Genomic DNA, 12,062 nt, shown 5'->3' on the forward strand with positions numbered 1-12,062 from the left:
TGCCAAGATGATATCAAGGAAGAAGAGCAAAAGAGCTCAGCTGCCACTGCCCAACCAGCGTATTATATGCCTTAATTGCCTATAACTGTGTTTGATAGGTGACACTTAGGAGCAATTTAGCTTGGTACACAACTAATGCTGTTTTTACAAAACAGTCTGATAGAGCCCTGTTTGATGGGACTAATGCAATGATATTTTTTTAATATACTTAATATATAGTTAGACTCTTTAATATACTTGGACTAAGTTTGTGCATCACTTAATACATTATTATCATTAGCATTTCAACTTTAACATCAGGTTAGCCTTTAGCATTATACATTTAGTTTAATATCTCATATTTTCCAGCCACAAAGCCTTTAAATCTTTTGCTCTTATTTTATATTGGAAAGCTCACTCATAAATAAGTATGACCTGATGCAGGGCCATGCCCTGCTGCTGCGACAGGAGATCCTCCCAAAGGGGCAGCCTGATCAGAGAACAGATGCTCATGCACAGGAGTTCTGGAAAGCACACACTGTGCTCAATTCAGGGCCACTAGGATGGCTTGGGCTCAGTTGGTTATAATCTTCTCCAGAATTTGAGGCATGAGAGTTATCAACAGAAAGGCATGCAGGAGTTCTGAGTTGAACTATACGCAAAGCATGTCTCTGAGCGAGAGGCAACTTGGAAACGTCATCGTGCAAAAGAGAAGACATTGTACTTTTTCAGCAGGGGCAAAAAGATTGAGCCAGGGCTATTCGATTTCTCATAAAGGAAACTACACCACTTTTGTATGTAACTGCCCTTCATGAACCGCAAAGCGTCACCAGCTTAGTTCACCCACTCTGGCCTTCAGGGAACCAGTCCGGTGATATGTCACCAGAACCATTCCTTGGTGGTCTAGACACATCCAGAGATGTAAAGCCTCTTGGCCCACGGTATGTGGCCCCACTCCACCCTGATTGTTCCAAAACCACATGGTGGTGGTACTGTTCTTAAGCACATGCACCATGCTTCAATTTGATGGAGGGCAGGAAGTCTTTCAATGCAAAAAGATTGGCTCTCAGATCCAGAAGGATGGTAGGAGCCAGGCTTCGCCAGAGACCAGATGCCTCTGATCTACCGTCTCCCCAATGACCTCCCCAACCCAGAAGCGATACATCGGTAAGCACTGTGCGCCCTGGGTGGGGTAAGGAGAGGGGGTCTGCCGCTGACCTAATCATGTTTCTGCAGCCACCACTGCAGATTTTTTGCAGTCTTTTCAGAAACCATGACCAAATCGGAAAGATCCCCCTGGTGCTGTGTCCACTGGGACTTCAAATCCCAGTTTACAGCCATCATAAGCCACCTGGGTTGCTTGACCAGAAGGATAAAGGCGCCCAGAGTCTTCCTCACTGAGATTCAGGACAGAGACTGAAACTTTGGGACCGTAGCCCCAATTTCCTGGCCTCTGTCCACAGAGATAGGCATGGAACTGCAGCTCCAATGAAGAAGGGAGCATATGCGAAGGAGTCAGATATGACTTTGGCCCATTGAAAGTAAAACCTAAAGATATTAGGGGTTCATCATAGTATGGAGGAGGGTGATGACTGCCTGAGGAAAGCATGCCTTCCACAGGCAGTAGTTGAGGTAGGAGAAGACTAGAGCCCCTGACATCCAGAGATGTGCTGCAGCCACTGCCCAAATTTTCAAGAAAATGCTCATGCCCTACTGGGAACTACAGGTAATGCCTGTGGGCCGACAGAACTGGAATGCAAACTAACCCTGGTTGAATGGTGAGAACATAACGGCAACTGGTTAAGAAGCCATCGCATGTGCGGCTTTTTCTTCACCTTACTGGACCTCTGTCATGGCTTAGAAATGGAATGTTGTTAGTGTAGTAGTTCATTTACCCACAATTCTGGGAGCCTGCTCTCTCTCCCTGTATTAATTCTTCAAGTACTTACAACATGAGTTTACACGAGCAAGACAATCAATTGGATGGCTGCTGGGTGAGGGCTACAGCGGCTGTATGCAAGGAGCAGAGGGCTGCAGCATGAATCCCGTACCAGGGGAAGGTGAGCAGCATTGGAACAAGCCCAATGGCTGTAATGCAGAGTGTGGACCATTGCAAGTAGGTAGTTTAAATCTCTTTGCTGGGGGGAGGTCCCTGGCTGGAAATGTCAGAAAAGGATAATTTTAGCAGCGAACGTGGGCAGACTGCAGCCCTGGAAGCAGGTACAAGGAAACAGCTTCAGCACCAGGAGCAGAGTGTAAGTGATTTTAGCCACAACTTGGCTGCCCAGAACAAAAGGAAAGTACTAAATGTAAACATGGCCCGACATCATTATAAGCAGCCTACGCAGCCCCACACACACTATTTGAAATCTTGGGGATAGCAGGTGACAGTCTTTGAGGACCCTCTAGGTATACCACAGGATGCGGAGAAGAGGGCAGGAGACTTTAAAAAACCTGCAAAGCCCAACCCCACACTTAAAAAGGTTAAAGAGATTATAAGTGCCCCCCAGACATACAAAAATCCAGCATCTCAGAAAAACTACTCTCTTATTATGGTCAGCTTTTAAGATTGCTAGTAAAATAGACTTTAGTAGGAAAAGAGGCTGATAAACTCAACTAAATAAAGCCCTGCTTGGATTTGAATTTTAACTACCAGCCTGGAGGGAGCCTGAAGTTCCTGCTGTTAGAGAAACAGATTGCCCTTCGACAGCCATTCTGAAAATGATAGAAGATCCAGCGGTGTTTCGAGAAATGATAATATATTTATCCAAAGTTATCACTTGCCACTCTGGCAGAAGAATGTTGGATCCTGTCTCTGACAGGGTGGCTGTGTGCTTGCAAGGACACGCTAAAGAAGTGTGGAGATTGTGGCAGCTGAAGGGGCAGAAGACTGGGCTGGGTACTGGCCCAGTTGCCCTCTCCTGTGGACACCACGGCAGTGACCACAAATGGGTTGGAGCAATTGGTGTGCTGGCTGAGGCTGCTGGCAATACTGGAAACTCCTAGTGGGGATGAAAATGTTGATGGAGCAGAGAGGCCCAGAGAGCACACTGAGGCCCTGAAATCGTTTTGCAGCACTCAAAGGCTGAGTCTGCTTTCTGTGCAAAAAGTCAGGAACCTTTAAATGGCTTGTACATGAGGCTAGCTTGGACGTCTCCTGAAAAGCTGGTGTACCATGTTTATGCATTCATACATAGGCCCACAATAGTTTTGACAGCTCTACCCAGAATCAGTGGTGTTGAGCCCACAACGAATGGTGAATTTGGCTGCATCACAACTCTCATGCATGGCATAAGAAAGGATAGTACGGCTTCCTCTGGGACCATGGGCAATACCTATGCTACTGAGTCCTACAAGGAATGTGAGTAGCAGCACAGGAGGCAGCTGGAACTCACAGAGTGAAAGGCCATGGTTGTTGAGGGGAATATGTTTTATACCCAAGGTTTATGTACTCTTCGATTCATTGTCAGGGTAAGTAGAAGGAAAAGTGTTCGGATTTACCTTTCTGCCTGAAGCCTGGGGCACAAGGCACTCGGACATAGGGTGATAAGTCAGAATATCTGGTTCACCTGGAGCAAGGTGGTAGCCCCTGGCGATTAACCAGTGGGCCTAAGCAGGGTTTTAGCCCAGCACTACAAAAGCGTGCCTGTTAGAGTCTCATTAAACGGGAGAAAAGTCTCAGAACTTAGTTAGACTACCTAAGTAGGAAGTTGAAGGTCAAGGACCTCTGCCACTCTTCGCACAACCATGGCAAAGAAGGTGGTGTTTTCAGTGGAAGGTCCCAGTGGGTGGGGTTGGGCATGGAGTGGGAGATGGAACTAGTCCAGCATCTGGGGTGGTATCCAGACCACTGTCATCCTGGAGGTCTTTGTACCAGTTGTCGTCTTGGTATGGCTAGGCAATCTTATTACCAGCATCATATCCCCCATTATCAGTGTCTGTGCTGAATAATTCTTGGGAGACCTGAGCCCTTCTTGAATGTAGAGGCACTGTTTCACAATCAGACAGGTGGCTAAATGGTTGAGGCTCAGATAAAAAAGCCAGCGGCAATGGTTGAGGTCAGAATGGCGGCGCCTCAGCATCGGACAACACTACGATTTGGTCATCGCAGAGCAGTCTCGAAGGCGCCTGCATCAATGGATCGCATTCCTGCGTTGGTTATACCGCAGGGTAGGAAACAAGTACCAAAGTCGGTCAGGAGCCCTGAGTAAAGCCAGATGGCCCAGCTGGCACCATGGGTGGACCCACCAGAGGAAGCCAGTTAGGAGATCTTGCTGCTGCTTGGGGCTCGGGCATGTCAGAGGGTGCCGTTAATGGGCCCAAAAGAAGCAGCAGCAATGCTTCACAGAAGTCTTCAATTTGGTGCTGCATCGCCGGCGGCCCCAGAAAATCCAAATGCCGCAAATCAAGGGTTGGAATCTACTTCGTAGTAAAGCAACTTCAGAAGTGCGGCCTGGTGTTAGGATGAAACCCAGGAGAGAGAGAGTGGCAGGGCAGGGCTGAGTTACAAGTGGGCTTCTTATGCTTCTTCGATTTGCCTGAGGATTTAGATCACAAAGACGATCAGTAATGTGATCAACTTCAGAAGGGAGACTTTCACCTACCTTTGGACCTCGACCCGATCTTGGGGTGGGGTCTTGCGGTGTTTTACCACAAAGAGATTCACATTCCGCTCTCGAATGGCCTTGGAGTTCTTCCAGGTAAAATCACTACAGGCCTTGGAGTTGTGGTCCGACCCAAGGCACCACAGGAAATCCATATGTTAGTAAAGTCACAGACATTTCTTTGCGACATTCCTCTCAGTCATGGGAGGTGCCGTAATCCCAAGTACATCCCGCAATTTTGTGGGACATGAGTTGCCCTATATAAGCCAGCAAACACTTTCTGCTCTTCTAAACAGGTTTGGTTACCCAGCAGACGAATCAAGAAATCCAGAATGGGTAGCCGCTCCTTTAACTTTTTGACAGCTTCTTAATGGAATACCCTGCCTCTCAATCTTCATCTGACTTCGGATCTGTTAACATTTCGGACAAAATTGAAAACTTGGCTGTTTCCACTTTAATGGCCTCTGTACTGTATTGAGTTCAAATATTTGAGGTTAATTGCCAGGATATCTCCCAGGGGATGATGATGATGCTCTTTATAAATACCATAAAATAAAAAACGTAGAATTTGTTTTCAGACAGGTTTCGCAAAGGGACGAGGGATAGCTCGGGTTCTGCATTGGTTGGCACAGAAAAAATAGGAACTGATGTTAGCGCACATGGGGGTGCCTATGTAGGGCCCTGTGTGTCATTTAAGGGTAGTGCTTACAACTTTCCAGATTAAGTCTGAAACCTGCACAGTATTCAAATGGTGAGAAATCTGTGGGTAGAAGACTCAATCAGAAACCTCTTAATGTCACCTGTCCTTTTTTTATTCCAAATGACTCTTCCTACTTTCCATCCTCTGCACGCCACCTCTCTGAGCACAGCCTAATTAAGCAACATGTATGTTTGTCTTCATCTCTGTTGTTGTATTTCTTCAAATTGCCCACATCTAATTTCAAAGATTACAACCTCTACTACTTTGAAAGTTTCACTCCTGCAACCTAACAATATCTAATCTACTCTAGCTCATATAACCAACTTCATGGACACAGATACATTCCACGCTTAATTACTGTTAATTTCATATATCACAACGAAACTTGAGTAAATGCATGGAATAGTTCCGTTAAGAGCACAAGACTGATCACAAAAAATCAACAGTAGCCAATAATCACTAATCTTGGGTTCCGAAGCAGACTGCTGCCAAAGCCTTATCAGGATAAGTAAGCACTATATAAAGAAAATGTTATTTACACTTTAATCATCTGTTCATTGTGGTAGTGCTGTAGATTCACATGCTCTGTATACCCCTGCCATCTAGTGTTAGGCTCAAACGTTTGCAAGTTTTGTTTTTAAGGAGTCTTTCAGTCACAAGATGCCCTTTGACTCCTCCCTTAGTTAGCAATGACCATGAGCACCAACTCAATGTTAGACTGTGTTTTGCACAGTTGGTGAGAGTAGTATGGAGTGGTGAGTAAAGAAAATATACTGAACATGTGCATTGGAAAATTAAGTTAAATGGGAAAAATAGGACTACATCTGTAATCGGAGCCACACACTTCAGACAAGGGGGACAAGCACATGTGAATCTACAGCACTACACACTACAAATATTCACAGGGTAAGTAACATTTTCATTCATAGCATGAATTCCGACGTTGCTGAGGCGCTGCACTAGGGTACGGTGGCAGACAGTGTCGAAAGCCGTGGAGAGGTCTAGGAGGATGAGGGCCGCTGTTTCTCCGTTGTCGAGCAGGGCTCGGATGTCATCGGTGGCTGCGATCAGGGCGGTCTCGGTGCTGTGGTTGGCCTGGAAGCGAGACTGCGAGAGGTCGAGGGATCCGTTCGTCTCGAGGAAGGCGGCCAGCTGCTTGTTGACGGCCTTCTCGATGACTTTTGCAGGAAACGGGAGCAGCGAGATGGGGCGGTAGTTCTGGAGGTCGGTGGGGTCGGCTGATAGCTTCTTTAGTAGAGCGCTGAGTTCGGCGTGCTTCCAGCTCTCCGGGAAGGTAGCAGTGTCGAAGGATGTGTTGATGATGTCCCGCAGGTAGGGTGCAATGACAGCGTCGGCCTTGTTGAAGATGTGGTGAGGGCAGGGGTCGGTCGGAGATCCGGAGTGGATGGAGTTCATCGTGCGGACGGTGTCTTCGGTGCTGGTCGGGGTCCAGGTGCGGAGGGTGGTGTTGGGGGGCGGTGGTTCGGTCGTGGCGTGCGTCAGTTGCGTGCTGAAGCTGTTGTGTATGTCCGCGATCTTGTTGTGGAAGTAGGAGGCGAGGGAGTTGCAGAGGTCTTGTGAAGGGGTCGTTGTTTCCGGCGTTTGGGGTTGGAGAGCTCTTTGACGATGTTGAAGAGTTCCTTGCTGTTGTGTGCGTTGTTGTCCAGTCGTTCCTCGAATGCGGTTTTCTTGGTGGCGTGGATCAGTTGGTGGTGTTTTCGGGTGACGAGCTTGAGGGCCGTCATGTTGTCCGGTGTTGGGTCTCTGCGCCAGGCTTTCTCGAGGGCTCGGCAGTTCTTCTTGGAGCTCTTGAGTTCGTCCATGAACCATGGGGCTTTCTTGCTGCTGGGTCTGCTAGGCGGGGTCCTCAGGGGGGCGAGGTCGTCAGCGCAGTTGCTGATCCACTTCGTGAGGTTGGTGGCCGCCTGGCTGGGGTTCGTTGCGCTGGTGGGAGGGTTTTTGCTGAGGGAAGTTGCGAGCTGGTCGGCTGTGATCTTGTTCCAGCTTCTGCGTGCAACCTGTTGCTGGTGGTGGTGGATCGTGTTCTTTTTGAAGCTGAAGTGGACGCAGCTGTGGTCCGTCCAGTGGAGTCCGGTGGCGTGGCTGAAGGAGATGTCCTTGCTGGAGGAGAAGACGGGGTCAAGCGTGTGGCCGGCGTAGTGGGTGGGGGTGGTCACCAGCTGCTTGAGTCCGAGGTTGGCGAGGTTGTCCGGCAGGGTGGTGGTGTTGCGGTCGTTGTTGTTCTCCAGGTGGAAGTTGAGGTCCCCGAGGAGGATGTAGTCAGCGGAGAGGAGGGCGTGCGGGCTGATGAAGTCGGCGATGTCTTCGCTGAATTGTGTGCGTGGTCCCGGGGGTCTGTAGATGAGGGTGCCTCTGAGTGTGGTCTTGGGGTCGGTGTGTATCTGGAAGTGAAGGTGTTCGGCGGGTGCGAGGGTGTCGTCGGTGTTGGTCGTGATGCGGATGGTGTTCCTGTGGATGATGGCGATGCCTCCTCCTATCTGGTTGACGCGGTCCCTCCGGATGATCTTGTAGCCGTCCGGGATGGCGATGGCGATGTCGGGCGCTGAGGAGGTGTTCATCCAGGTTTCCGTGAGGAAGGCTACGTCTGGGGCTGTGGTATTGAGCAGGTTCCAGAGCTCGACGGCGTGTCTGTGGACGGAGCGGGTGTTGAGTAGGATGCACTTCAGGTGGCTGCTGCTGGTGCTCGTCTTGGTGGGTGCGGGTGCAGTGCAGGTCCGGATGCAGGTGAACTTGCAGGAGTGGCAGCTGAAGGGTCCGTGGGTGCGTCTCGGGGTGGCTCGGTAGCATCCAGGGATCCGGCCGGCGTGGAGTGCGTTGAGTTCGGTGGCGTCGTAGGTCTGGCGGGTGGGCGGGTGTCTGCGGGGGCCAGGGGTCCTGGCACTGGGCGCGGTCCAGGCGCGGACGGGCGCAGTCGGGCTTACCTTTGGCGCGCCTTCGGCGCTCAGTCGGCGCGCCCGCTGCGCATCAACGCTGCGCGTCTGCCACTCTGCCATATGAGGAGAGTGGGGGCGGAGCGAGGGAGGAGCAGCTGGGAGGCGGGAGCGGGCGGCGAATGGGAAGGGAGAGAGAGGGAAGGGGGCGGGTCCGCAGGGGGGCAGCGGCGGGGAGCGGGCGGGAAACGCGACCGGGCTGGGCACCCCAGAGGGGAGGCAAGAACCACAACAACAAAACCAGCACAGGAAGGTACGATACAAATTAGCTTAGAATGCAGTCACAGAACGAAACAAATTATAGCACAGAAATAATACAATCACACTTAAAATGCAGTCACAAAGTCACAAAAACGAGACAAATTACAGCGTGAAAACAGCGCAGAGGCAGATCGATACAAGCACTACAGGGAACAGCACAGAGACAGAGCGGTGCAAATTACGGCAGGAGCACAGCTGCGGGCAGCGGCGGCACTCGGCGGGATCGGGGGCAGCCTGGGCTCACTCGCAGAGAGTGTGCGCGGTGCGTGGGGTGACCGGCCCAGAGGGTGAGAGGTCACTAAGGTGCTAATCTCAGAGATCACGGATATTGTTCTGTGCTCGTGTTGGGAGGGTAGACTTATATAGACATTTCAGTCACCATGCTAGAGCTTTTGATTGTATACAGTTTGCTTGACATGGCAATTACTTTGCTTAGTTGTATATGTGTTTTAATCACAGCAGAACTGCTTCATAGTAGGCAACTATAGCTTCAATAAATATTGTAACGTTTCCTCTTGTCTTTCTTTTGTTTATTATAGACATGCATAAGTAAGAGAACGAAATGTGATGATCTGTTTCGGCGGTTCCCTTAGGGACTAGAGTTTTGTGTTCTAGGTTGCCAATTCCTATGTTACTCTGGAATGTTAGGAGTGCAAGTGAGGCGCTATGAGCTAGTCGGATTTGAGCTCATAGGTACTGATGTGGTATAGAGAATCAATCCCTACATTCTGACGTATATCTGTTTCCAAACAGAATCCCTGCAACAGAGCTTTCTTTAAATGCACTGTCTAGGCAACTGGTGATGCTCTGGTGCCCCTTTTAATTACAGAAACTTTGCTTCAAGTTTGTCATTTTCACACAAGGTTTATTTAAACATCACTTATAGCACCACAAAAGAGCTAAAAAAAACTGTGCCTTCTTTATTTTTTAACTCTGCTATACGCAAACCTAACTGACAGGACATTAGTTCATCTAGATGCTCGCAAGGTCCACAAATCCTTCAGAAGCAATTTTTGCCCAGTCTTGACTAACAGCCAAAAGTGGTCAGTCTGGAGAGTAATGTGTGAGTGAGAGTGCACTCTGGGGTTTTGGATCCCACTTAACCAGAAGCACAAAGGGAATACAAGTTAAGGCTGTGTGAGCGGAAAACACCCTAAGAGCTGCAGGCTAGGCTTGAGTTTCAACATTCAAGACCCTCAAGGACAATGAAGGCATTAGCATTATTAACATGTTTTTTGTCTTGGTAATATTATGCGCCTCTATTCTTGGCACAAAATTTATAATTTATTAAAGAGAGTGGGGCTCAGGTTATTTTCTTTCTAGACCACACATGTGAAGCTTAGCATTTAATAAAGAGGGTAGCACGGACATATCTGAGGTTATGCCAAAAGCCTTTTTCTATTTGAAAGTATAACAACATTATGGATAACATTTTTAAATAAATCTAACTGGTGGATGTATATAAAATGGCAACAATATTCCAAGGTATTCTATTAAATAAAATTAAAACCATACATATGACTTCTCAGTAACTACTTGACTTTATGGGAAAGAGGATCAAATTCTGTAAATTGTGCACCATACCCTCAGGAAAATATTGCTGGGTGATCTGCTCCTTATTGGGGTGCTCTGTGTGAGCGTGCTTCATTTCCCTTAGGTGGATGTTGCGTTATGTATTATTCTTCCATTTACAACCTCTGTACATAAACTCCTATGGGGAATGTGTGTGATATGCATGCCACTTGTTGCTAATCCTGTGAAGGTAGACCCTGACCCTTATGCCGCCACCATCACATGCAACTACGATGCACCCCAACAGACCATGCTCAGCTGGACCCGGCACACACCAGAGGACACACTATTGGTGGGGGAGACAGATCTCCGGCTCCCCCAACAATGGATGGTTGGTTGAAATCCATGAGTTATATTCTTAATTAGGACATTTAGGATCATGGGAAAAAGAAATATGAATTCTGGACTCCCTTTGTGTCTTGGTGTGGTTTATGAGTGGGGGAACTTGAAAATCGGTCCAATGAGTAAGCCTTCTTGTGCCTCAGCTGGTTGTATGCAATAGAAGGGGGTTCCCCAGGGCAGATAAGTGATGAAGGCAGGAACGAAGGGGAGAACACGAAAGCAAATAGAAAAAATCACCCTGCCAAACTTGGTAAATGGTGGTCCCAACGTGGGATCCAGTTCTGATTAAGGGGGGGCAATGTCCAATGAATATCCGAGACCAAGGGGGCAAACAGACCACAATCAAATCATTCTATGTAGAGAATTAATGTTTTTTTCTTTTCAAATTATTTTATTTGGTTTAGTGCATATAGTCATCTTATCAACATAGTCAGAATGAGGTGAGTACAAAAATAGATAAAATCAACAGTACAATTCATCATTTCATGGGTAGAGGTAAATTCATGAGAAATGATACATAAAAAAATATATATACAGTGTTCCACTCACTCCAGGGGGTAAAGGCAAGGGGCTCAACAGGCACTCACATATAACAAAAGCCATTCATGCTCAAACATATTCAGTCACTTCATACGGGTAATTCAGCTGGTTGTAGTCTTTTCTGCCTGATCAGAAGGACACGGGGAAGGAAGGGTCTGCAGTCGAATGAAGGAGGAGGTCTCTTATTAAAATGGTAGGGATGATGTTTTGGGAGCCTTCAACTTTTTACCCCTTTTTTCCAGCGTATGAGGTTTGAAAACCCAGGGTTGCCATCTTTAGAAGAAGGGTGGAAATGAGGCAAATGCCTATCGACTACAATTTCTGCTATGCCTACTAACCTTCACATATGGGAATAGCATTGTTCCAGCCAGTTGCCGTGCACGTTCGCTTCTTTCGTCCAAGCATATTGAACCTGAACAGACCAAAAATTAATACTGTTAATTATCAAAACAATAAAATAAAACATATTATTTTATTTATTGTAGTTATGTAAATATTCAACTAAGAGAGGGTGACAGCTTTGTGAATGGGGAGTGCAATAAATACGGTATAAATGTATTCAGAATAATATATACACATTCACATTTCCACACAAGCACAGTACGTGGAGTGACATCTCAGTTAAGAATTTACAGGTATTGCCAGGAAAGGTAGCAAAGCAACATAAGTGTTCCTATTTTAATCTGAAGCTCTCACGTTACAAGTGCAGTAGGTTACTCTTAGCTGTTTATAAAATATCTTATACGACCACAGTGGCCCTTTTGGTTTACTTTTCACAGAATGTCACGCTATGCTGCAATTATACGCTTTTCAATGAAGGTCATCAAGTAGGCAGTGGGACAATTAAGACAAGATTTCTTGAAAGAGTTTTACTTTTTATTTAAAGCAAGTGAAAATGTAAGCAAAGATGAATTTAGGCACAGTGTTCCTAAGTGAAAAAAGGGATCAAATGTAGTGTGAACAAATGTTTTTGAAAACATAGTGAAGATCAAGTGATGAGATGTGGTTAACAATGTACATATAACACTATTTATGTCTGGTTAATTCAGTCTGAATTTTTCATGTTCCATTAGTGTGGAATGAATATGTAACTTACTTTGTAAACATCTATTC

General features: G+C 47.2%; 1 protein-coding gene across 9 annotated transcripts in view; it reads right to left on the reverse strand.

Moving 5' to 3' along the window:
* Window positions 1-12,062, reverse strand: part of LOC147712725 (complement decay-accelerating factor-like) — a 795,131-nt gene that overhangs the window by 461,483 nt on the left and 321,586 nt on the right. For all 9 annotated transcript variants that reach the window (XM_086923379.1, XM_086923375.1, XM_086923380.1 and 6 more), the window contains exon 6: window positions 11,288-11,361. In XM_086923379.1, the coding sequence (XP_086779505.1) occupies window positions 11,288-11,361 (74 nt within the window). The remainder of the gene's footprint in view (window positions 1-11,287; window positions 11,362-12,062) is intronic.

Source organism: Lissotriton vulgaris, chromosome 5 (genome assembly GCF_964263255.1).
Source record: "Lissotriton vulgaris chromosome 5, aLisVul1.2, whole genome shotgun sequence".
Lineage (NCBI taxonomy): Eukaryota > Metazoa > Chordata > Amphibia > Caudata > Salamandridae > Lissotriton > Lissotriton vulgaris.